Raw genomic sequence first — 25,891 nt, 5'->3', positions numbered from 1 at the left:
CCCATAAACCCAGCCAGCCTTCGCTTTGCGCACGCGCTTTTTGAGGTACTAGCAGCTGCGTGTTTCCCGCCAGGCCAGGGGGCGTGGCGCGACGCGCAGCTTGATGACGACATCTCGGCGCCGGAAAGCCGAATGGTAGCCGCGGGCCCCCGAGGATGAGAGGCGCTCCAGAGTCCACAGGTGAGTAGCGGGAGGGGCGCGCGCCTGACGGTCCCGGCATCCTCCCTGAACTTCCGCTGAAGCGGTGTTCGTTCCTCCGCGAGCCCCGGCCGGGCCTCCGCGTCTCTGCCCCGGCCGGGCCGGCGGGGGAGCCTAGGGCCTGGGCTCCGCCCTCATGCCGCCTTCCCGCGCGGCTCACACATCCAGTCCAGGTGGGTGCTCTGTTAACGTTCGTTGGACGAGTTGGAGGAAGGAAAGCTTCGAGTTAAACTTGAGTTTTGGACTCAACAAACCGTGTTAGGAGGAAGAGCCGGGTGTGGGTCCCGGCTCGAGCCGTCCTCCCATTGTCCGAACCAGTTTCCCCCTCTGGTGTGGGGATATTGTCCAACGCCTACTCCGCGGGGCAGTTGTGAGCAACACAAGGGAGCCTGCTCGGCTTCTCAGAGCAGCTAGGGAGTCGTTGGCCGTAGCGTGATTTGCTTGGCATAATCAGTGATGACTGAGGACGGCCGCTCCCAGAAGAGACCCCAAAACTAGATCCGAAGCAGCTCCTGAGGAAAGTGGTTGTGGGAGTGGTAGGATGAAGAGACGCTTGGTGCACAGCACAGAAGGGGTGGGGGGGGGGCGCCAAGACCAAGGCAGGGTCAGATAACTGTGTAAAGGTCACTGCCAGCTTTGGGAAGACCCCTAGTTTGGCATCTCTGGCCTCGTTCCATCAGCCTCTGCCCTTTGCAAACAATTCAGGATTTTATGCTGCTTTGATAATTTTGGAATAGTTCCCTTGGCCACTTGATTCAGGACTGAGGTGTTTTAAGTTTGTTTTGTTTTTTAACTGAAACTAATAGCTAGCTTAAGGGGGGGAGGGGCTTGGAGGTGTTTTTATTACCAAATGACAGATATGTGCATCTCCTATCAACTTCTCCGCTGCCTACACAACCTCCTTGCATCCAACCTCTTCATCCACATGAAGTTGTCAGTTGCTGCCTCAGGCCCCTTACTCAGGACAGTAGGCAAAACTGTGCAAGGAAAAGCCAGCAATAACCCATCATTGGAACTAAGCATGCTTCCTCTCTGCTCAGTCCAAAGCTGAAATCAAGGTGCTGGCCAGCTTTGCTCTTCTCTAGATGCTCTGGAGAAGAAGCTGCTTTCAAACTTACTCAGGCTGCTGTCAGAATCTAGTTCTTTGGCGTTGTAGAACTAAGGTCCCCCGTCCCTTGCTGGCTGTCAGCCAAGACTGCACTGTATTTTATGGCCCACTGACTTGAGACTTGAAATTGTATCTGCAAAATTCTTTCACAGCAATATCTAGATCACATGTGTCAAACACAAGGCTCGCGGGCCAAATCCGTCCCGCCAGGCCTTGCAATGTGGCCCGTACCGCGCTGTCATCACTGCACTCCGCTGTGTTTCCATCACAATGACAGTTTATGACTGTTCAGTAAACCATTCGGCCCGCGATTTAGGCTGGATTTTAGATTTTGGCCCCTTCTCTGATTGAGTTCGACACCCCTAATCTAGATGATTGTGATTGAGTAACCAGGGACCAGTGCTTGGAGGGCTATCTTTAGAATTCTGCCTACTATATGTAAATGAGAAATACATGGAGAGCCCCTAGAACCAAGCCTGGCACATATCAAGTGTTATACAAGCGTTACCACGTATTAGCAAGGATTTGCCACCACAAACGTGTCTTTGAAGCTGGCCAATGTAGACCGCATGAGAATGGCGTGTGTGTGATGAGTTATACAAATGTTCTCCTGGGCATTGTGAAACGATAACAGTATTCTGCTTGGCAGATGTTGAGATTTCATATTTGCTTTTCCACAGTGGTTTCCTAAGACGATCATTTTCAACTCCACCAGAGGCTACTATGGCATTCCCTCACTTGCAGCAGCCCAGCTTCCTACTGGTAAATATCAGCCGCCTGTGTGAGTGTGAGTTCAAAGCTGAGGGACCTGGGAGATCCTTCCACCAACTCGAACTCTCCAGTGGTTGTTTTAGGGTGCGTGTGATGGGAATTACACTGGACTCAGGACTGAAATCCTTAGGCTTGACTCTGCCTCTGCAGGACCTTGGGCCTCTTTGAGTTCCTCTTGTTTGGGACTATCTGCACTTCCTGGACTTGTAAGTTTATTTCTTTCACCAAGTAGGGGAAGTTTTCACTCATTTCTTCAAAAAGGTTTTCAATTTCTTGCTCTCATCTTTTGGCACCCCTGTAATGTTAATGTTGGTACACTAAAAAGTTGTCCCAGAGATTCCTTATGCTTTCTTCATATTTTTTTTTATATTCTTTTTTCTTTTTGCTCTTCTGATTGGGTGTTTTTTTGCTTCTTCATATTCCAAATCATTGACTTGATTCTTGGAATCCTCTACTGTTGAATCCCTGTAAATGGTTCTTTACTTCAGTTAGTGTGTGCTTCATTTCTGACTGGTCATTTTTCATGACATTGAAATTCTCATTAAGATCCTTGAAAGTCTCAGTAGTCCCTTGAAGCTCTCATGAAGATCCTTGAGTAACCTTATAATCATGGTTTTGAACTTGGTTTCTAGTAGTTTGCTTGCTTCCATTTCTTTCATTTGTGATGTGTTTCTTTGTCTCAGAATGTTTGCTGCTTACTTGTGTTTCTATGTATTACGGAGAGCTACTGTGTCTCCTGGAATTGGTAGAGTGGCCTTGTGTAGTCAGTGTCCTGTAGGGCCCAGTGGCTCAACCTCCCTAGTTACCTGAGCTGGACACTCTAGGTATGTCCCTGTGTGAGCCGTGTGCACTGTCTTATAGTTGAGCCTTGATTGCTGTTGGCATCTCTAGGAGGAGTTGACCTCCAAGCCAATTGGCTGTGAGGACCAGCTGCAAGACAGAGGGAGAACTGCTTTGCAGGAGGCGAGGCCCAGCTGTGAAGCAAGGCAGGCTTATGCTAGAGCTGGACTAGAGCCTTTTATTGTTAGGATTGGGGCACATTGTCACCAGCTGCAGCTTGTTTGAGGGATGTTAGCAAAGTCTGAAGCCTGAGCCAGGACAGGCCATTCATATGGAAAAGCTGCTGCAAACAGCTTGGATGGGGCTGCACATTGGATGGGGCATGGTTAGGGAATCCCCAGGGCAGAGCAAACAGTGTGGGCTGCCAGATCTGGCTGCCAGTCAGCCCTGTAATAGGGGAGGTCCCAGCGCAGGAACAGTGATCCTTGCAAGCACCTCTGTCTCAGAGAAAGCCGCCCCTGGGTTCCTGTCCCATTGCCAGACAGTTCAGTTCCTCCTCTTATGTGTCTGAGTCCTCCAGAGCTGCCTGGTGCTGGAGCTCAGAGGTATTGAATCTAAGTGTTTGTGTGCCAGCCCTTTAAAAGGAACAGCTGGGTCTCCAGCAGCCTCTGTGTCTCTTAGCCACAAGCCCATTGGTTTTTACAGCCCATAGTTATGGGGACTTCTCTTTCTAGTTCTGGAACCCTGAGCTGGGGGTCTGGTGTGGGGCTGGGACCCCTTGCTCCCCTTGGGCAGCTTCCACAAAGACAACCTCCTTCCCAATTAAAAAATTGACACAGGTGGGTATCGGATCATCCAGGTCTGCACCTCTTCCCCTCATACCAATCTCAATGTGCTTGCTTTCTTCTTTAATTGTAGGACTTCCATTCAACCTTCTTTCAGGCGGTTCTAAATGATAGTGGTTCTGTATTTTTAGTTGTAATTTTGATGTTGTTGTTGAGGTGGCGAGTGCAGGCATTTACATCTTGCAAGGTCCCTGCCTGTTTCTTTTTTTTCTTTTTTACCTTCCTGTTTGTCTTTATTACTTCTTTTATTTTTTTCTAATTTAAATTCTTTATTGTTTAAAGTATTACATATGTCTCCTTTTTCCCCCATTGACCTCTCCCTGGCTTCTCTCCACTCCCCCCTTCCTCTCAGCACATGTCCCTGCCCCCCTACTGTCTGTGTCCTTTGATTATGCTTATATGCATGCATACAAGTCCTTTGGTTGATCTCCTACCCACCGCCATTCCCTACTCTCGCCTGCCTTCCCTCTGAGGTTCCATGGTCTGTTTGATCCTTCTATGTCTCTGAATCTATTTTAGTTTATCAGTTTATGTTGTTCATTATATTCTACTAGTGAGTGAGATCATGTGATTTTTATCTGGCTTATTTCGCTTAGCATAATGCTCTCCAGGTCCATCCATGCTATTGCAAATGGTAAGAGTTCTTTTCATTATTTTTGTAGCAGCATAATATTCCATTGTGTAGTTGTACCAGTTTTTTAATCCACTCGTCTTCTGATGGGCACTTAGGCTGTTTCCAAATCTTAGCTATTATAAATTGTGCTGCTATGAACAGGGGTGCATTTATTCTTATTGATGTTTCTGATTTCTTGGGATCCCTGCCTATTTCTTAAGGTTATGAAGGTTTAGTAGGTTCATCATTACTGAATAAAAGACATTTTAATTAAGGCTTAAATAGCAACAAATAACACCCTCATTTTATTGGTCATTCTTACTGGTGGTCACAGTGGTGTAAATCATGAGTGGGCAGTCTTATAAGGATTTTACAGTTCATTGCATACACATTTTGTAAATACTCTGTGGTCTATGGGGGAGCCCTACTCCATAGGGGTCTCTCCTGAATATGGGGCTGACATGCTGCTTGAGGGTCAGGCAGAAGTCAATTTTATATTGGTAACATGCAATTCTTTGAGGTAATTGGGGATGCCTAACAGAGGCTGCTGGGAGCAAGCCTGATAGTTACTTGTCTAGAAGGCATGGTACCTCTAGTAGCATCCTTTAGGTCACTGACATATGCCTGACCTAATGGATGAGGTGCTGGGAATCAGGTCGGTGGTGTGTATCTCACTTCTGACTGTCATGTGGATTTCTATTTTGACTTGATCCAGAATATCATCAAAAGCTGAAAAATGAAAATGTTCATGGAATTTTTTTTTCTTTTCGGTTTCTTATAGGCTAGCCTGAAAGCTGACACAATAAATAAGCCCTTTGCACAGCGGTGCCAAGACTTGGTTAAAGTCATAGAGGATTTTCCAGCAAAGGTACAGCTCTGCTAGCATCTCTTTGGGGCATGTCTCATTCTATCCTTGAAAAATGTTCTTACAGTCCCTGGTTTCCACCTCTGAGCCCTGCCCTACACAGAGTCCTGACCTGGCATTGTGGCTGTCACATTTGTGGACACATTTAAGCATGTGAACATGTAAGCCAGGATTTTCTACCGTGCATGTTTTTGTCCCACATGGGATGGATGCTTGGCAATGTCCAGGGACAGTTTTAATGATCACACAGGAGTGGTGCTACTAGTATCAAGCGGTAGAGACCAGCCATGCTGGTAAGCCATCTCATAATGCACAGGGCAGCCCCACAATAAAGAAGTATTCAGCCTAAAATGTCAACAGTACCAAAGTCGAGAAACTGGTATAAATACTGAAAATATGAACTCCCATTACACCCAGATTTGTCCATTAGTAGTAAATGAGGTAAGTTTAAGAAGCCAGCTGGACAAGGAGTTACTACCAAATGACAGCAAGTCTCAGTTTCAAAGGCTCACTTTGAGAGGAACATGGCCCCCCTTAGTAAAGCTCTCTTTAATATAGTGACTAATTTAATTGGCCCAGATATAACAGTGCTGCTAGACATGCTCTGTAGCCACGATGAAAGGCTCCAAGGCTGCTGCTCTCCTGTTGGCACTCTTGTGCCAGGGTTCCTGGGGGTGCCAGGCTGGTCCTGTGGGCTTTTGAACCAGGGAGTAACATGCCCAGAGCTCAGGTTCAGCTAGGGAAGTGGGCAGCATGAGGTGCAGGACTGGCGCTGGCACACAGCCCAGCAGTGAGCACTGGTCCTCAGCAAGCCTGCCCAAAGCCTCACCCCCTCACTGTTTCAGGAGCTGCATGCCATCTTCCCATGGCTGGTAGAGAGCATTTTCGGCAGCTTGGATGGTCTTCTCATCGGCTGGAACCTCCGCTCCTTACAGGGACGTGTGAGCCCTGTAGAATTCAGCATTGCGATGGAATTTCTAGACCCTGGGTAGGTAGGTTTGTCACCTGAGGAGCTGGATGTTTCCTCTGGTGATCCCATTTTTAAATCATTGTATTTTTCAAAGTTAGAAACAAATCCAAGCATGATGGTTTGCAGTTCATTTGCGTGCTTTTCTTGTTTTAATTTCATGTTCAGTGGCCCAATGATGAAGTTGGTATATAAACTTCAAGCTGAAGACTATAAGTTTGACTTTCCTGTCTCCTACCTGCCTGTAAGTAAGCCCTGGTGGTGAAAGCTGTGCTTGGGCAGAGACCCCAGACAGTGACTGCAGTGGTGGGAGGTGGGCAGGGGTTCAGAGGAGCTGTCACAGTGGGCAGGAGCATGCCATGGTGTCTGTTCAAGGTCAAGGAGACATCACAAGTTTTTAACATCACAAGTTTGTTTGTTTTTTAATATATATTATTGATTTTGTACAGAGAGGAAGGGAGAGAGATAGAGAGTTAGAAACATCGATGAGAGAGAGTCATCGATCAGCTGCCTCTTGCACACCCCCTACTGGGGATATGCCCGCAACCAAGGTACATGCCCTTGACCGGAATCGAACCCGGGTCCCTTCAGTCCCCAAGCTGATGCTCTATCCATTGAGCTAAACCGGTCCCGGCTAACATCACAAATTTTTAATATCACAAATTCTGCCAATGGGGAAGGCACCATGCTGCCGGTTTGCTGCTGACTGGATGATAGACAGGGCCATGTGACTGATTACAACAGGGATTTGCTCGGCAGGTTGAAAAGCAGAGGAGATGGGATTCATCAAGCTTATAAATGTGCACAGCTGCTGCCTTTGCTGTTTGCAGGTTTTGTGATGATAATAGTGGCCCAGTGCATGGATTTGTGCACTGGTGGGGACCCTCAGCCTGAGGGATCCCAGAGTGTGAGAGGGCACTGCAAAGATGCTATTGCTTGGCTGCTCCTGCATTGAGCATCTGCCCCCTAGTGGTCAGTGTGCATCATAGCTACTGGAGAGAGAGAGAGAGAGAGATGGATGGATGGATGAAAGCTTGCTCAAGGGTTATGCAGAGGATAGTGCTGTTCCCATGAACAGGGTCCAGGTGCTGGCCACCTCCTCAGCAGCCTTCCCAAAGGGCTGCACCACACATGGGGCGCTGAACCAGAGCCTGCCTGTGACCTGCCTCCTCTCTCCACAGGGCCCTGTGAAGGCGTCCATCCAGGAGCACATGGTCCCTGACAGTCCTCTGTACCACAACAAGGTCCAGTTCCCCCCCACCGGGGGCCTTGGCCTGAACCTGGCCCTCAGTATCCTTTGCTGACCCCACGGGTAGAGAGGCTGGGGTGGCCAGCACAGTGTGGGTTGGTGGGGGTGCGGTGGCCCAACATCCCTGCCGTTTGTCCCCTGATCCTGCCTTCAGATCCGTTCGAGTATTACATGTTCTTTTTCGCTCTGAGCCTCATCACTCAAAAGGTACAGAAGGGATTCCTCTGAACAGTTTGCTTCACTGGAAACCCCTGAGGGGGGTCGTGGCCCTGGGCTCTTGTTTTCACACAGCAAGGGAGCTTGGGATTTGCCTGGGGGCCAGCTGCCAGCCTTTCTTTGTCTTCCATTTCTCCGTTTCCCTTCCTGCCTCATTTCGCTGGGTCTTCCTTTTCTTCCTCCTCCAGTGTTTGTCCTTCAGGCCATTCCCACTTAGGGCAATAGACTGGTGGGCAGACTTGACAGGTGATGTGGCAGTCAGGGGCTTCCCACAGGAGGTGCTTACCGCACAGTGGGGCAGAGTGGAGGGTCACAGGCGGGTAGGACTGAGGGTTTAGTCAGGCTGTCTGTGATGGCGGCTTTTCTCCTGGCACCACCCTCAGTGTGTGTGGGCTGGCCTCAGGGAAGCACCCACGTCCCAAGCCTTTCGTGTGATTGCTGGGGTCGGCAGCCTGGGGCGGTGCCCCGAGCCGCCCACTAACTCGAGTTTTGTTTTCAGCCACTCCCTGGGGCCCTCCATGTTCGTACTTCAGACTGCGCGTATTTCATCCTGGTGGACAGGTACCTGTCGTGGTTCCTGCCCACAGAAGGCAGCGTGCTCCCGCTGCTCTCCTCCAGTCCCGGGGGGCCCAGCCCCTCACCAGCTCCCAGGTAAGGCTCTCCAGTGATCCTGGCCTTTGGCCAGTACCTGAGGTGTCCCGTGCCTGCCACTAGATACTCTACAAAAGAGTAGCCTGGTCAGTGAGCACTGCTTATGCAACAGTGGTGCCCACTCTGTCCAGGGCTCCCCAGTTTTTCTTATGCCTGAGATGCCCAGCTGCCATAGCACAGACTAAAGTGCAGGGAAGGCCAAAACCGGTTTGGCTCAGTGAATAGAGCGTCGGAATCGAACCTGAAAGGTCCCAGGTTCGATTCTGGTCAAGGGCACGTACCTTGGTTGCGGGCACATCCCCAGTAGGGGGTGTGCAGGTGGCAGCTGATCCACGTTTCTCTCTCATCGATGTTTCTAACTCTCTATCCCTCTCCCTTCCTCTCTGTAAAAAAATAAATAAAATATTTTAAAAAATTAAAAAAATAAAAATAAAGTGCAGGGTAAGGAGAGTGTCTGTTTTGGCTTTCAGTCACCATCCCTGAAGTGGTCAGGTCCTGCGGCCACATGGCCCTGCTGTGAAAACGGACTGTGTTCTGCCCATAGCATCCCTCCCCACATGCAACATCCATTCTCTACACTGAGTGCTAGTGTTCTCTGTATGGTGCCAATTTTAGTATTGTGTGCTGCTGAAGCAGCAGTGTTGTTGACCAAAATATTTGTTATATGATCCATGAAGTGGTGGGAATCAACAGGACTCAAGAACCAGGTGTTGGCCGGAGCCAGAGTTCCTGGGATGGAGAGCGTTTTCTGTCAGTGAGCAGGCTGTTACTGTGCAGAAGGAGTGTGTGCTGCCAGTCACAGCCTGGAGGTGACGGGGCCTTTGCTGGCTCTCCCCAGGAGATCCTCCTGCCTAACAGCCACTGCCCGTGCTCCTCGGACCCTCCTCCACCTCACTGGCCCAACTCCTTCCCTGGGAGACTCCAGGCAGGCTCTTTCATGCACATGCTAGTCCCCCCCACATCTGGCTCATGCCATACCCCACGCTCACAAATATGGGCAGAAGCCCAAGGAAAGGGATTGAAAGGGGAGGGGTGTCTTGTGTGTGGATCAGAATCACGCCTTCTCACAGGCAGCCTGCAGCTGCCAAATGGTTTTCTGGGCCTGATTTTGTCTGCTTGTTTTTATGGTACATATTTAAGACTGACAAAAAAGTTGCTATGCATAATGTAAAGAATTACAGACCCTTCAGCCAGGTTTCTAAATGGTTTTTATCCTCTATATGCTTTTTCTGGGTCCTTTAAGTAAGTTATAGATATGATGCCCATTATCTCTTAATATTTCAGAGTGGGTGGTCTCATAGTGAGTGCACACTCCTTCATAACCACAGCCCCTCTCTCCCAGTCAGGGAGCAGGGATTGCTACAAGGCCAGTGTCTGATCCTCAGACCCCGTTGGGCTTCACCAGCTGTCCCATCAGTGGCAGCTACCTGGCTAGGATTCAGCTCAGGATCACTTACTACATACAATTGTCTCTCATCCCCTTCTGTCTGCAACTGGATCTCAATCTTTCCTGCCCTTGACACCTTTGTAGCATGCAGTCTAGGTGTGTGCAGAATGCCCTTGACCTGGGTTCTCAGGTATTTCCTTGTGATTGGGCCCAGGTTGGACATGGTTTGGTAGGGGCTGTGCAGCGGTGCCCCATGGTGTCCATGTGCCCCATTAGAAGTAACATTGGCTTGATCACTGGGCTAAGGGGGAGTTGGCCATGTTTTCCTGCTGTAAAGCTTTTTGTGCCTAAATTAATTAACAAGGGGAATTTAATGGGAAGATATTCTGAAACTATTCACTTATCACTTAATGTTAGCATCCCTTGGTGGTCCTTGGCCAAATCAGTTATTAATGGAATGGTGCCAAGTGATGAGATTTTACATTTCATCACTTCTTTGTTTCCTAGGGAACAGTCTCTTCCCATTTGTCTGTGTAAATCCACGTGGACTGGGGAGTCATTGTATGATTCAACAGGCTGTAATTGTTATTGTGGTCTTTGGTTTTGATGTCCAGGTTGCCCCTGGGTATGGCAGCGGGAGCCCCTAACGAGGGCCTGTTTCTGTGTCTTCCTCAGGACTCCAGCCATGCCTTTTGCTTCCTATGGCCTCCACCACCCCAGTCTTCTGAAGCGACACATCTCTCACCAGACATCTGTGAACGCAGACCCTGCCTCCCATGAGATCTGGAGGTCGGAAACTCTGCTCCAGGTGAGAACTGAGACAACTCCGCTCTGCTTCCATTTCAAAGTAAACTGCTCACCACTTTCCACCCCATGGGCCAGAGGCTAAAGGCTGCCCCTGAGCTGGAAGGTGCTTCTAAATTGTCGGTATTGCCCTTCTGTGACATTCAGAAGAAATTTATCCGCCTGTCTAACCTGTGTCTCATTGCCAGTGTTTTTCATTCGAGGAGTTCCTGTGCAGGGTTTTGTTTTTCTCATGGTGATGTGATCACTGCCCAGTCTTGTAGTTTCCGATAGATCTGTGTAAATGCTCTCACCACCCACCTCTCCAATGCACTCCTATGTGACACCTTTCCTGTGGGTATTAAACCCTGCACCAGCTACGTTTTTGTGATGCTTAGTAGAGAGGGCCTTTGATTGGTCAGCAGGCAGCCCCGGCCTTCTGTATGAGGGACCTACACGGGAGCTGGCAGTGCCCCACGTCAGCCTCTCCTCCAGGCTTGGTCTGGCTCGCTCCCTCGGCGCAGCACTGGCCGCCTTCTGGGCCTCACTGTCTTCCCTTGGAGAGTGAGGTTAGGCTGGTTCTGACTCAGGATTCTGGGGCTGAGACGGCAACCACAAACATTGCTTGTTGACAACCTGGAGTGGTAAGATGGGGTTCTGTCCCTCCCACCTGGTACATAACTCTGGGCGTGGGGGTTGCTGTGTTTTTAGAGGCTTCCAGGTTATTGTCAGCAGCACTGGGAGGTAGAGCATCTGGGATCATTTTCCCTGTTCACCAGGGGCCCAGTGCTTCCATTGGCGCCCAGCTATGCGGGCTCTGGCTTCTGCCAGCCGTGAGGGGCCAGGTGACCAAGGCATGGGCTTATAGGACAGAACGAGAGGGATGTTTCCCAGTGCATTTTTAAAATATATTTTGAATTATGGTAAAATACACATGATATAAATTTTATTATCTTAACTACTTTAAAGTATATTTACATTGTTATAATTGATCTCAAAACTTTATCATGAAAAATTGAAACTCTGTACCCACTAATCAATAATTCCTCATTCTTTTTCTCCCCAGCCCCTGGCAACCACCATCCTACTTTATTTCTATAAATTTGACCTACTCTGGGTGCCTATATAAATGGAATCATGATTTTTTTTATTTATTTTTTAATGACTGGCTTCACTTAGTGTAGCATGTGTTAGAATTTCCTCCCTTTTTAAGGATATTTAGAAATATCCCATTGTATGTAAATAGTCACATTTTGTTTATTCATTCATCTGTGAGTGGACACTTGATTTACTTCAACCTATTGGCTATTATGAATAATGCTGCTATGAACCTGGATGTGCAAATAGCTTTCCTAGACCCTGCTTTCAATTCATTTGCGAATTTACCTAGAAGTGGAATTGTTGGGCTATATAGTAATAGTTAAATTTTTTTTAAAAAAATTGGTTTGGTTAGGTGGATAGAGCATCAGCCTGCGGACTGAAGGGTCCCAGGTTTGATTCCTGTCAAGGAAACCTGCAAAAGAGCATCTGTGTAAATGCTCTCACCACCCACCTCTCCGACGCACTCCTATGTGACACCTTGGTTGTGGGCACATCCCCAGTTAGGGGGTGTGCAGGAGGCAGCTGGTCGATGTTTCTCTCTCATCAATGTTTCTAACTCTATCCTTCTCCCATCCTCTCTGTAAAAAAAATCATTAAAGCCCTAACTGGTTTGGCTCAGTGGATAGAGCATTGGCCTGCAGACTGAAGGGTCCCAGGTTCAATTCCAGACAAGGACATGTACCTTGGTTGCGGGCACATCCCCAGTAGGAGGTGTGCAAGAGGCAGCTGATCCATGTTTCTCTCTTACCGATGTTTCTAACTTTCTATCCCTCTTCCTTCCTCTCTGTAAAAAATCAAAATATATTTTCTAAATATATAAAAATAAAATAAATCAATAAAATATATATATTTTTTAAAAACAGCCATACTGTTTCCACAGTGACTGCACCATTTTGCATTCCCACCAGCAGTGCACAAAGGCTCCAATTATTTCTCATCCTCTCCAACACTCATTATTTTCTGAGGGGTTTTTTGTTTCTGTTATATATATATATATACATAATTTATTTTTTTACAGAGAGGAAGGAGAGAGGGATAGAGAGTTAGGAACATCAATGAGAGAGAAACATCGATCAGCTGCTTCCTGTACACCCCCCACCGGGGATGTGTCCGCAACCAAGGTACATGCCCTTGACCAGAATCGAACCTGGGACCCTTTTGTCCGCAGGCCGACGCTCTATCCACTGAGCCAAACCGGTTTCGGCTTTGTTTGTTTTTTATGATACCCATTCTAATGGATATGAGGCAGTATCTCCTTATGATTTTGATTTGTTGCTCTAATGATTAGTGGTATGGAACATCTTTTCATGTCCTATTGGATATTTGTCTATCTTTGGAGAAATGCCTATTTAAGTCCTTTACCCATTTTTTATTTGTGCTGTTTCTTTTTATGTTGTTGAGTTTTAGGCATTCTCTATATAAAGTGTTTTATCAGATACATGAATTGCAAATATTTTCCTCCATTCTTTGAGTTGCTTTTTTACTCTGCCTATGATATCTTTTTATTATTACTTTTTAAAATCTATTTTTATTGATTTCAGAGAGGAAGAAAGGGAAACAGATAGAAACATCAATGATCAGAAAGAATCATTGCTCAGCTGCCTTCTGCATGCCCTCCACTGGGGATTGAGCCCGCAAACCGAGCATGTGCCCTGACCAAGTATCGAGCCATAACCTCCTGGTCCATAGGTCAACCCTCAGCCACTGAGCGACATTGGCTGGACTGTCAATAATATCTTCTGACAGAAAAGTTTTTTATTTTCGTGAAGTCCATTTTATCTTTGAAATCATGTCTAAGAAATCATTGCCGAATTCCATATCATGAAGGTTTCTCCCTGGGCTTTCTTCTAAGAATTTTATCATTTTAGCTCTTTCATTTAGGTCTTGGATCCATTTTGAGTTGTTTTTTGTTTATGGTGTTAGGTAAGGGTCCAAATTCATTCATTTGCATGTGGGTATCCTGTTTCCTAGCAGCATTTGTTGAAAACACTCCTTTCCTCCATAGAATAGTCTTGACGCTGTTGCTAATTCATTTAACCAGCTAATGCTCTTTTGCAGGTTTTTGTTGAAATGTGGCTTCATCATTATTCCTTGGAGATGTATCAGAAAATGCAGTCCCCTCATGCCAAGGTGTGTTGCCATAGTTTCTTTCCATCCCCTGCTCTTGTCCTGGTGTGCCTGGCCTTGATGTCAGTTAGTTTTCTGGGTGGTGTGCTTGCACCCTGAGGGCTGGAGGCCTGTGGTCTGGGGTCCTCCTGAGCTACGTCCAGAGCCCCCTTGGTGGCAGCAGGAGCAGCTGAGGTGGTGGTGCTCGTGCTCTGCGGGCAGGGGACCCGCTGATGCTTCTGGGAGACATGTCTGGTCTGTCACGTCTATCGTCACAGCGCTTCCTGCTTTCCTGCTGAGGGGGTGCCCGACAGACCGCGGCCACCCGGCGCGCCGCCTTCTGCACATCCGCAGGCTGTGTGTTGGGTGGAGTCCTGCGCCCTCCTGCATGTGGCCTGGCCTGTTTCCTCCTCCTCCTCACCTCTCCCCCTTCTCTCGCTGGACTACTGGTGTGTAAGGATGTGGAGGTGGCTGAGACCCTGGCACCCTCGGGTTGCTGTCCCCAGGCCCATAGCCCACGGGACTTGTCAGGGTAGAACAGTTCTGTTCAGTTAGTAAGCTGGGCACTAACTCCGTGAGACGGCAGTGCCTGGCTTCTCTGTACCCGGTTGCTTCTGTCACTGCCAGACAAAATTCTCATAAGCTTCCTTGAGAATGAAGGATCTGTGGTTTTTATAAAAATGGAAAATGGCTGTCTGTAGCTTTCGCTCTGTGATTCTGAGGAGAAGTGGAGGTTCTGTTCCGGCTGCAGAGTCTAAGCAACCAGTTCTGTGGTCCCAGTGTTCTGCCAAGTGGAGGGTTGGGGTGCAGCTCTCCCACCGCTGCTCTTTCAAAGCGCCCCAAACCTGCTTCCTCGGTGTCACATAGGAGGAGGAGGAGCAGGAGACAGGGGACTCCATCCTGAGCCTCGTGTCACAGAGCTCGTGCGCTGCTCCCCCACCTCCCAGAGCTGGCTCTGCATGTGCCTGGCTGGTGCACGTGGTCAGGGTCCTGAGGCTCGCGTCGCCCCTGTGCACGTGGCTTAGTCTTGCAGAGGCAGAAGCCACTCCGCTGCATTGCCTTCCTTGTCTGCTTGCCCTGTCGTCCGAGCCAGGGAAGCATGCCGCTTTCGATTTTAGCAAATGTGTGAGGCAGACAGGCCTTTCTGGTCTGAGTCCACATGGGGAAGGGGCAGTGCCTGTCCTTGCCAGGGCAGGAGGGCCTTCCCCTTCTCCCACATTTGCTTCCTCCTCTTGGCCAGACCACAAGGTGGGTGAGAGCTTTTCAGGGTGGTGGGGGCGGGAGATTGTTCTCACCAGGCATCAGAGAGGTTCTGCCCTTTCCTTCCTATTGAGGCAGAAAAGCAAAACCTGAAAAATCTAGGTGTGTAGGAAGCCGGGAGACAGCTGAGGAGGTCTGCTTCGTCTGAGGCCCCTTAGCGTTTACGCAGGCCCATGCTGCACTGCACCGTTCGGAAACCCGTGTGAGTCTTGGTTCTAGGGAGGCAGGGAGTGTAGCTCCTGGAAATCCCCATGTGTCCGTGGCTGGGCTGGGTGCAGAGTGCATGCTCGCTCCCTGGAGGCCTGGCCTCCACCCAGCTTGCTGAGCGGGGCTTCTGGAAGCCATAGCCCTGCCGGCTGGTGTGGGGCTGCCCTGTGTCCCCACAGGCCAGGCCCGGAACCCAGCAGGAAAACTGCTCCGATTCCTCCTGAGGGCTGCAGCTGAGCCAAGGTCTGGCCTGGAGGAAGGCTGTGAATGGCCAACACCTTCTTGCTGTGCTCCTTCTCACCCTGCTCCGCGTCTCTGGCTGTGCCTGTCTCATTGGAGTTTGGCGCACTCGTTCACAACTCTCCTGTGCGAAGCATGCTGCTCAGCCCAAGGCATGGCCCTCGCAGTGCAGGCTGTGTGCTGGACTGGCTCTGGCTGTGCTTGGCTGAGGGAGGGCAGCCTTTGCAGGCTTTGATGCTGCAGGGCGGTAGTGTGGAAGGTCCTGGGGTGGGGCCAGGCAGCACTGGAGCTCAGCTGTCATCTCCAGCATCCCAGGCTCAGGGAGTGTGTGACCATGGCCCGATTCTTGCCATTGGGACTAAGGAAAGGCTCTGTGTATCTGGAGAGTTGGGGTCCCGGTGAGGTAGAGAGAGGTTGGTCTTCCCAGAATTAGATCCAAGGAGTGTTTGTGTCTCCTTTGACCATTTCCAGATGTTGGGTGTGGAGGATGTTTGGTGGGGCCTGGTGGGCTGAGCTGAGCTCACTGTGTGCTGCCTTCAGGAACCAGCCCCCACCAGGACCCAACACTGACCGGATCTGAGACACATAGGAATTGTGCTGGTCAGTGTTTCCTCAGGACAACCCAGGGGAGTCCAGTCAGTTACGTAGCTTTGTTTTCTTGGTAGAGTGGCCTCCCATCTCTGGAGGATCTGGATCCTAAAGTTTCTCTCCTGAGGCTCCGGCCTTCAGGGCCGTGGTTGTTGGCACCCGGGCTCCTAGTGGGCTACGCTGTGCGTGCACAGTGCCATCAGGGACACTCAGGAGGGAAAGTGAGTCAGGCCGACCTCAGAGAGCTGGAGAGGCTCAGGCCCCAATGGCATGGAGGGCCTCCTGGTGGCCTGGAGGGTCTGTCCATCCCCCCGCCTGGCGGTGCTGCAGGAGGGGTGTGGTCTGGGTTGCTGTGAGGGTGGTCTCACTGGCCCAACATTGCTGGGCCAAGGTTATCAGGATTGTCACTGACATGCTTTTGTTTTTGTTTTTTGTTTTGTTTTTTTCTCTTCTGGGCTCTCACTTTTTCTTTCTCCCCACTCTCCCCTTCCCTTCCTCCCCTCCCTCCGCCTTCTCTGGCTTCTGTTTTGTTGTCTCAGCTGGAGGTTCTGCACTACCGACTCAGTGTCTCCAGCGCCCTTCACAGCCCTGCCCAACCCAGCCTCCAGGCCCTCCACGCCTACCAAGTACTGGCTGCTCTTGATCTGTTCCGTTTCACCCCAGCCCTGTGGTGTAAGCCACAGAGCTCCTGTCAGTGCAGTGGTAACGCGAGGGCATGGCTGGGGCCTCTGGGGGTGATACAGAGACCGTTCCACACACAGCCAGGCCCTGGGGGTTGAGGGTGGCCTGGCCCTTCAGCCCGGCCCAGCCTCCAGGTTTGTAGACTAGCCAGGGTTTGGGATGTGCAGTCATGTGGCAGGAAGTGAGGCACATGATCCCTGCTGGCTATGGGGTCATCAGATCTTCCTGGTCAGGCCTCCAGCCAGTGGAGGTATCACAAGCTGTTCTGTGTTGTGGGGGCTCTGTGCTTGGCCCTGGTTTGAGGAAGCGAAATATTTCTGCTTTTGTGGTATATCCTGTACTTGAAGTGACTGAGTACACCAGGCCCAGGGGCTTGTGGGTGGTGCAGTTCTGCTGAGCGGAGCCTGTGTGAGGCAGAGGCAGGAGAACTTGGGGCTTGGTTCTCCAGCCTGGAAATGCTGTCCGTTCTCAGGAGACCAGGCCCGGCTTCTGCAAGCCCAGGCTCTTGTGACCCCATGGAGACTGGTCTGCTTAGGTGTGACAGAGTTGAGGACAGCAAAGAGGAGTTCACCCTGTAGGGTGTTTTGGGACTGACAGCCTCATAGTTCATTGTTTATAAGATGAGGACGGAAGTCAGGGTGTATCTGGAGCCATGCTCAGAGCCTGTCCCTTTCACTGTCCGTGAGAGCGCACACTGAATTTTTGAGCACAAGGTGAAAAGTTTTGTTTTGCTGGGACAGGTTGTCAGTGCGCAGCACATATTGGGGTTTCTGCTCAGAAGCAGCAGCTGCAGTGAGGAGGGAAGAGCATGTTCCAGAAGGTTCTGTATGGACCAGCTGGACACAGAAGTTGGTGCCACTCCAGCCTCTATAGGAGGGTCCCCGGAGAAACATCCGGCTGCACTCACTCCGCAGCAGGAGGGCCAAGAGCCCGGGAATGGGCTTTGGAAAAGTGTCCTTAAAAGGAGGCCACTTGCAGCTGCAACCAGAGATTCCTGAGGGCTCTGGCTCAGGAGGCTGTGGAGTTGGGAGACGGGCCTGGCAAACCTGGAGGGAGCACAGCCAGTGGGTTGCAGTGATTGCTGGGGGCCTGTGCCAGGAGCCCCGCTCTCCAGAAAGACCAGGGAGGATGGGTTGAGATGCGATTCGGGGTCCTGGTTCCCTGTCCATGGCCAGGAGGGGTCAGGAATGAGAAGGGGGAGGGCTCCGAGCAGGAGGTTCTCAGGTCTGATATTGATGCCCTTCTAATCTTTTATTAAAATAGCCCATGCTTTTTGCTTCAGAACAAAGCAGATTCATTGCATAAAGACTTTAAAATGCAGATGAGCAGAAGGAAGTTACCTTAGTATCATAGTGTCATCTCTAGATGTGGGGGGAGGGGGGGTTACCTGGGCCTGTGGGGGCATTTCCATGACGAAAAGGGGCACGGATGGTGCTGTGGGCAGGGCCCAATAGGCTGGCTTCCTCGGCCTCTGAGGTCTGTGTCTGGGCTGTGCCAGGAGTCGTGGCTCGCCCCAGCCTCAGCACTGCTCTGGGTTGGGATGAGGCTGCCAAGAGCTCTTCTGAGTCTGCTGTGCCCTAAAGAGCTTGGGTGAGTGTGAGGAGAGGAGGGTGTCGGTCTGGACAGCCAGAATGTGGGGCATGGGGCAGTGGGTTCTGCCTTCTATGTGGCCTCCGCATACCTGCAGTCCATCCCTGAACAGCTGGCAAACAGGCTTTGCTCAGTGTCTGGTTCTCAAAGATCCTCCAGGGCTCTGAATCAAAAGTTCGGCTCACAAGGTTGGCAGTGTTCTTGTCTTTGGGGTTGTGCTGACCAGTAGGTCCATCAGCAGCAGAGGGAGGACTGTGTCCAGAGGGGGAGCAGGTAGAGGGTGGGTTGTGGTGGGAAGAGGGGCTGGAGAGTAGTTCGCCTGCGAAGGGGAAGCTGTGGACCACAGCAACCTGTCTGCACACACCTGGCGGCAGGGGAGTACCGAGGCCAGACCCCAGGTGGGATGCCAGCCTGCCCGTCCCCTGCTCCTCCTCATCCTCTGGCTGGCCAGGAGGTGAGGACCCCTGACAGCCTAGGTGGGCAGCAATGACAGGTCACCCCTGGAGGGTTTGAAGCATGTAGAGAAGCATTGGCCAGCTTGGTCCTGTAGCAGCCGCCCCAAGGCACACTGTGCAGGCTTCCCCACCCTCAGCTTGTCTCAGACCCTGCAGTGCCAGGGTCCTCAGCGGGTGCAGGTATGGGTGGGGCCCCAGGTGGTCCCGCTTTCAGCCTGGCCCATGCATCCTGTGGGGAGAGCAGAGAGATGGGCCCTGGTGGGATGTGGTCAGACCTGGGGGTTCAAGCTCAGAGAAACCTGGATCCTGACATACACTGCCCTCAACCTTAGGAGTCATTCACACCCACCGAGGAGCATGTGCTGGTGGTGCGCCTGCTGATCAAACACCTGCACGCCTTTTCCAACAGCCTGAAGCCCGAGCAGGTCTCGCCCTCCGCCCACTCCCATGCCACCAGCCCCCTGGAGGAATTCAAACGGTGGGTATGGGGCTATAAGCAGGGCTGCTGTGCTCAGCCTGCCTCCTCCTCCGCACACGTGCTGCCCGCTGACTTCCCCGGGGCGTGTGGGACTCACCGTGTCCCCTCCTGGCTCTGTCTCCCCATCCCCACCCTGGCCCCAAAGGTGGGTGGGGTCGAGCTGCTTTTCTGGCTGCTATGGCCTGTCCCTGGAGGTCTGCCCTCTTCAGTAGAAAGATCCAGGCTGCTATTGGTTAGAGCTGTGGTCAGCAAACTCATTAGTCAACAGAGCTAAGTATCAACAGTTCAACGATTGAAATTTCTTTTGAGAGCCACATTTTTTAAACTTAAACTTCTTCTAACTCACTTCTTCAAAATAGACTCGCCCAGGCCGTGGTATTTTGTGGAAGAGCCACACTCAAGGGTCCAAAGGGCCGCATGTGGCTCTCGAGCCGCAGTTTGCTAACCACTGGGTTAGAGCATCATGCTGATATGCCGAGAGCCAGGCTGGCCAGGGAAAGGCCTTGTCTCATGCTCCTCTCCCTTCCTCCAAGTGACCGGGCTGGGAGGGCCTTCTCATCGGAGTGGCTCATTGTCACAGGAGACTGGGCTCCGTGCTGCCCCCTCCCCCTCCTCAGGCTGGGAAAGGGCTGGGTGGTGAGCCAAGCTGACAAGTGTCCAGGAGCCACAAGGGATTGGCCACATGTGTGCTGTGTGTCCTTGGAATGTTCCCTTACATCTCCGAGCCACGGCTTCTTCCTCTGAAGAACGTTCTCTTACTTCCTAAAAACAGGAAGTCTCAGCCCCAGAGGGAACCCAGTGCCCTCCCGGCAGAGCTGGTCCTTAGAGCAGGAGCCGCTGGGCTCCCTGTGAGGTGACCCGATTCCTCTCCATAGGGCTGCTGTTCCGAGGTTCGTCCAGCAGAAGCTCTACCTCTTCCTGCAGCACTGCTTCGGCCACTGGCCCCTGGACGCGTCCTTCAGAGCTGTGAGTGTCGGCCCGTTAGCCTCACTGGGCTGCACCTGGCCCACTTCTGAAGGGACACTGAGAGGACGGTCCTAGGGATGCACCGAGTCCCTCCTGTGTCCTCTCAGGGAGAAGACACACCTAGTGGCACCCCTGCCTACCCCACAGAGCAAAGCCCTGCAGCTGGAACCATGCCCCTGCTCCCTGAGCTGCCTCCTGGGCCACAGCCCACTGTGCCACGTGTCTCACCAGGTCCTGGAGATGTGGCTAAGCTACCTGCAGCCCTGGAGGTACGCGCCTGAGAAGCAGCCTCAGAGCAGTGATGGCCAGGCCCGCTGCGTGTCCGAGAGATGGTGAGCCTGCGCCCTGCCCTCCCCTGGGGCTCTTCTCTGAGGGGAGCATAGGCCGCCCGCGCCCCTCCTGACGCTGCTGTCTCTTGTCTGGGCCTGGGATTGGTTTCCTGTGGAAATAGCAGGTCACCCTCTTCCCCTGTCCCCTTGCCATTATCATCTCACTCAGATCTATGTTCACGCTCACCCCCAAACCTCCCAGCTGGCTCCCAAGCTTCTGTCGGCACCTCTGATTGCTTCCTTCTATGCACCCCTCTGGTGCCCTGGCCTTGGTCACCTCAGAAAGGGCCTCGTTCTGGGGATAGTCCATTGTCCTCGAGGGGCCCAGGCCTTGCCAGTCTGTCCTGCCTCCTCCCGGACACCCCCAGACCCTCTCAGCTGCCGTTTGACCCCTCTGAGTGGGAGATGGCCCCTGAGTAGCCGCCCGGTCCGCAGGGCGCCCTTCGTGCAGGAGAACCTGCTGCTGTACACCAAGCTCTTCGTGGGCTTCCTGAGGCGCGCGCTGCGCACCGACCTGGTCAGCCCCAAGAACGCGCTGATGGTGTTCCGCGTGGCCAAAGTCTTCGCCCAGCCCAGCCTGGCCGAGATGATCCAGAAAGGTAAGCCCTCAGCCAGGGGACCCACAGACCCTGTCTGTGCCTCACAGGCTCGTGGGGGGCCTGGCAAAGGTAGCGTAGGGGATCCTGGTGCCCAGAGCAAGATGAAGGTCAGCCTGGCGGAACCCTGTCTACCTGGTAGCTCAGTGCGCCTGGCAGAAGGGGGAGCAGGCTCTGAGCTATCTCCCTGGGGACTTGTGGCAGTCGGGTCCCTGAGCCAGCTTTGTTGGGCCTTAGCTTCTTATGCTGCCTCTTAGCGAGTGTGTGCTTCCTGTGGAGACCGGCAGGGGCTCTGAGCATCACCGGGCTCCCTCGCTGTGTGTTCACTGCCGTTCGGATCCTCAGGAGGCGCTTAGGGGCCTGCAGCAGCACCTGGGCATTTGTGTCCTTGAGGCCAAGGCCAGGCTCTTGTCCGGCTTTCCAGGCGAGCAGCTGTTCCTGGAGCCGGAACTCGTCATTCCCCACCGCCAGCACCGGCTCTTCACGGCTCCCACAGTCACCGGCAGCATCCTGTCGTCCTGGCCGCCAGCCGTCACGGACACCTCCTTCAAGGTGAAGAGCCATGTTTACAGCCTGGAAGGCCAGGACTGCAAATACACCCCGATGTTTGGGCCAGACGTCCGGACGCTGGTAAGTCTGGGCTCAGCCAGGCCCGGGCCGTCCTGCACCCCTGGGACAGAGCCGAGACGGGCACACACCTCTGGGGGAAGGAGGAAGACGGGGCGTTGAATAGACACCAGTACTTTCTCCCCTTTTAGGTTCAGTGAAGGCTAATATTTTTCTAATAATAGATGCAGTGTTTGTTGGGATTTTCCCACATTTAGAATATGCCCCTTAGTTTTTTAAAATCTTTGTCACGTGGAAGCCACCCTCCTGGCCCTTGCGGGCTTCCCCGGGACCACCTGTTGGGGACTGGGTGCCGTGAGGTGGCCCCACCGGAGCTCACTGACCTCCCGTCTGCCCGCAGGTCCTGCGCCTGGCTCAGCTCATCACGCAGGCCAAGCAGACAGCCAAGTCCATCTCTGACCAGTGCGGGGAGAGCACAGCCAGCCGCCCTTTCCTGTCATGGCTGGGCTTCTACCTTTCGGACACAAACAGCTCCTACCCAGCCAACGACCTGGACGACATGGGGCAGGACAGCATCCGCAAGACGGACGAGTACCTGGAGAAGGCCCTGGAGTACCTGTGCCAGATGTTCCGAGTATGAGTCCTAAGGCTGTCCCCTCCCCAGATCTGGTCCCGTGCCCTCACCCCACTGCGGAGCCCGGACCAGCCACAGCCTGGGTTGTGCCACCGGGGCTGGGCTCCGCGGGAGATGCAGGCCTGGGCCTGCAATGTCGTGTCTGGGTCGCATCGTTGTCGCGGTTAGAGGCCGAGGGATTGAAGGCCAATTTGCTCCCTTCACCGGAAACTGAAGCCGTAGTTTCTCCCTGACAGCTCAGTGAGGCCCAGCTCGCCCAGCTCACACTCGCCTTGGGGACAGCTCAGGGTGAGAATGGGAAGAAGCAGCTCCCGGACTGCATCGTGGGTGAGGACGGACTCATCCTCACACCCCTGGGCCGGTACCAGGTAAGGCCCTCGTCCCAGAGGGACCTGGCGCTCCAGGGTTTTCCAGGCAGCACGCCGGTGGCCCCACCAGCCTGTCCCTGTCCCCAGAATCAGAGACAACTCGCTGAGTTGTTTGCAAAGGTGTGTTTTCTGGACTGCTCCTGTGGCCCCCCTTTCCCTGGGGCTCACCTCCTGCTGCTTCTAGATCATCAACGGGCTACGGAAGTTTGACATCGAGTACCAGGGGGACTCGGAGCTACAGCCCATCCGGAGCTACGAGATTGCTAGCCTGGTCCGCTTGCTCTTCCGGCTGTCCTCCACCATCAACCAGAGGGTGAGTGGGTGGGAAGCCACATCCTCAGCTCAGTGTCCCTTCCATCCTGGAGCTTCCGGGAGGGGCTGGTGGGAAGTGTGGCCCTGCCTGTTGCCCACTCCTCCGCCTCTGTCTATGCTCTAGTTTGCAGGCCAGATGCAAGCCCTGTGCTCCCGGGCTGACTTCCTCGGCAGGTTCTGCAGATACCACCTCATGGAGCCTGGGCTGACTGACAAACACCTGCTGAGCCCCGTGGGGCAGGGCCGTGCGGCCAGCCGTGCCCGAGGGCCCAGGCTCAGCCTGCGTTTCCTGGGCAGCTACCGGACGCTGCTGACACTGCTGCTGGCCTTCTTTGTGGCCTCCCTGTTCCGCGTCGGGCCCCTGCCCTGCGCCCTGCTCCTCGTGCTGGGCTACTTCCTCTACGCCGCAGCCATGACACTGCTGACGGAGCAGGGCAAGCTGCACCAGCCCTGACCACAGCCGCCTCCCCACACCGCCCTCCTGTGCCTGGGAGGCCCCCTCCGAACCTGAGCCCGGTCACCTTCAGCTTCAGGGAGCATTTCCTGTCGCCTCCGAACGGTCTGGAAGGGAACCTGGAAGAGAAGGGCGCCCGGTCAGACTCGGCCGGGGAAAGAGCAGCGTCCAGGCCCGTGAGCTGCGTGGGATCAGGACAGTCCAGGGCCGGCCCGGCCTTTCTCAGCCGGAGGCCCCGCAAGAAGATGGCTCTTGGCTTCTCTCTTTTACAGCTGTTTTGGGGTTCAGCCATGTGAAGCCAGGGAGTCAGAGCTTCCCCAGGGAGGCCGCGGCCGCGCTGCCTGAGGTGGCAGTGTGGTCTCCTCCCCTGGTGACACCAGGACAGCAGCTCGGCCTCTGGCTCCAGAGAAGAATCAAAGACCCGAAAAGAGGCACCTGAGAAAATTAAAGGACGATTCTCGAAGCCTCATTTTAAAACTGCATTTGCCACCGCACTTGACAAAATAAGGGTTACTCCTCGCGTTCTCCCAGCGACTGGAAGTCTGAGCCATACAGTCCTGCCCTGGCTTCCTTCATTCCCAAGTCAGCAAGCACCTCGCTCAGTGGTGGCCGTGTCACCACCTTGTCCTTCAGCCCGGCTCTCGTCCCCGCAGGCATCGGGGATCTGGCAGGACCGCCGGTCCCTCCGCCAGCTTCTGGTCTACAACCAAAGATGATCAAGCGTTGTCTGTACCTGCAATAAATCAAGTGTGCAAAGACATAAATAACCTTTTGGTACCACTTAAATACTGAAGTTACACAACCATTACGTGTTCACTGTCAAAACGCCCTACAGGGTCACACACCTTTCATTACGCAGATGACACCAGAGAACAGCTCTGAGGAGGGATTTAAACCAGCCATCTTGTGGTGGGTGGGGAGTGTTCAGACTAAACGTTGAGCTTTGTGTTTTTATGTGAATCCGTACAGTGGTATTTGGTAGCCTGTGACCAGAAATCCAACAGGCTTGTAGCCCTTTTTTTTTTTTAATATATTTTATTGATTTCTTACAAAGAGGAAGGGAGAGAGATAGAGAGCTAGAAACGTTGATGAGAGAGAATCATCGACCAGCTGCCTCTTGCAGACCCCCTAACGGGAATGTGCCCGCAACCAAGGTACATGCCCTTGACCGGAGTCGAACTCAGGACCTTTCAGTCCGCAGACCGACTACCACTGAGCCAAACCGGTTTTGGCTTGTAGCCAATCTTAACCCCAAGTCCTTTGGTGCCTGGGCTCAGCCTGCTAGGTGTCCTATCGCTGGACAGAAAGCTGCTGTGAAGTTCTGGGTAAGAATGTCAAACTTAGAGAACTGGAGAGAAAAACACAAAGAACCCAGAAACCCTGTGCAAATCTCACCGCTGCCAAAGGTGGGGAATCCCAGGAAGCAAACTCTGAACTTATTAGCAAGTTCCAAGCCTGAGACCAAAGGGGCCATTCCACGTCCTTCCTGCCTGCCCCTCCTTCCTTCCTACTGAGCTCTGCTCCCTGCCCTCCCAGGCACATACAGGGAGGAACTGGACTGTCTGGCATCAGGGCAGGAACTCAGGGTTGGCTCTCACCCAGACAGGGGTGCTCACAGGGGTCGTTGTTCCTGTGCTGGGACTTCCCTGTCCCAGGGCTGACCGGCAGTCACATCTGAGTCTCAATCAGCCTGGAGCACACTGATTGCTCCACCCTGGGGATTCCCTGAATCCTGCCCCATCCAATGTGCAGCCCTACCCAAGCTGTTTGCAGCAGCTTTTCCATATGAATGGCCTGTCCTGGCTCAGGTTTCAGACTTTGCTAAAATCTCTCAAACAAGCTGCAGCTGGTGACAGCGTGCCCCAAACCCATCAATACAAGGCCCAAGCCAAAACCAGTTTGGCTCAGTGGATAGAGTGTTGGCCTGCAGACTGAGGGATTCCAGATTCAATTCTGGTCAAGGGCATGTACCTTGGTTGCAGGCACATCTCCAGCAGGAGATGTGCAGGAGGCAGCTGATCGACGTTTCTAGCTCGCTCTCCCTCTCTCTTCCTCTCTGTAAAAAATTAATAAAATATATTTAAAAAAATAAAAGGCCCAAGATCAGCACTATCACCAGCCTGCCTTGCTTCACAGCCAGGCCTCGCCTCCTGCATAGCAGCTCTCCCACTGTCTTTGCAGCTGGTCCTCAAAGCCAATTGGCCTGGAGGTCAACTCCTAGAGGCACCAACAGCAATCAAGGCTCAACTACAAGACTGTACACACAGCCCACATAGAGGCACCGTAGAGCAGTGGTTGCCAACCTCTCAGACCTCACAGATCACCAGTTGGTGACCACTAACCTAGAGTGCCCAGCTCAGATGATGAGAGGCTGAGTAATAAGCTAAAGGAGTTCACCACAAAAACAGTATTATATGAAATGTTGAAGGGAGGAGGAAGAGAACAAGGAGGAGGAAGAAGGGGAGGAGGGAAAAAACATGAACAATAAAATGGTAACACCCCTGGCCAGTTTGGCTCAGTGGATAG

General features: G+C 52.6%; 2 protein-coding genes across 10 annotated transcripts in view; one reads left to right on the top strand and one right to left on the bottom strand.

Annotated features, from left to right (window-relative positions):
• The first annotated feature begins 61 nt into the window (after window positions 1-61).
• SMPD4 (sphingomyelin phosphodiesterase 4) lies at window positions 62-24,174 on the top strand. 9 transcript variants are annotated; one of them, XM_036449520.2, is made up of 20 exons: window positions 62-180; window positions 1,987-2,068; window positions 5,097-5,183; window positions 6,026-6,168; window positions 6,316-6,391; window positions 7,329-7,437; window positions 7,551-7,603; window positions 8,112-8,263; window positions 10,326-10,458; window positions 13,593-13,664; window positions 16,475-16,561; window positions 18,994-19,139; window positions 20,015-20,105; window positions 20,337-20,437; window positions 20,870-21,033; window positions 21,455-21,660; window positions 21,998-22,231; window positions 22,468-22,599; window positions 22,784-22,912; window positions 23,036-24,125. In XM_036449520.2, the coding sequence occupies exons 2-20, from the start codon at window positions 2,030-2,032 to the stop codon at window positions 23,363-23,365; spliced, it is 2,484 nt and encodes an 827-aa protein (XP_036305413.1). In that variant the 5' UTR covers window positions 62-180; window positions 1,987-2,029; the 3' UTR covers window positions 23,366-24,125. The 9 variants fall into 9 exon arrangements, with proteins under 9 accessions (XP_036305413.1, XP_045441466.1, XP_036305415.1 ...); XM_045585508.1 differs by lacking the exon at window positions 62-180 and adding an exon at window positions 220-371; XM_045585510.1 differs by lacking the exon at window positions 22,784-22,912 and having other exon boundaries at window positions 23,036-24,174.
• Window positions 13,815-25,891, bottom strand: part of MED15 (mediator complex subunit 15) — a 74,882-nt gene continuing 62,805 nt past the window's right edge. Inside the window, exon 19 of the mRNA XM_036449530.2 lies at window positions 13,815-13,844. The gene's annotated coding sequence lies outside the window, so the exon portion shown is untranslated. The remainder of the gene's footprint in view (window positions 13,845-25,891) is intronic.

This window comes from Pipistrellus kuhlii, unplaced genomic scaffold, assembly GCF_014108245.1.
Source record: "Pipistrellus kuhlii isolate mPipKuh1 unplaced genomic scaffold, mPipKuh1.p scaffold_m20_p_20, whole genome shotgun sequence".
Lineage (NCBI taxonomy): Eukaryota > Metazoa > Chordata > Mammalia > Chiroptera > Vespertilionidae > Pipistrellus > Pipistrellus kuhlii.
This window is presented reverse-complemented; position numbering and strand designations above follow the sequence as displayed.

Bases quoted from the DNA above. Each gene is read 5' to 3' on its own strand.
- SMPD4 (XM_036449520.2), top strand. From the start codon at position 2,030: ATGGCATTCCCTCACTTGCAGCAGCCCAGCTTCCTACTG. The intron at 7,438-7,550 runs GTATCCTTTGCT...TCCTGCCTTCAG, and splicing joins TGGCCTGAACCTGGCCCTCA to ATCCGTTCGAGTATTACATG. The intron at 20,106-20,336 runs GTGAGTGTCGGC...GTGTCTCACCAG, and splicing joins TGGACGCGTCCTTCAGAGCT to GTCCTGGAGATGTGGCTAAG.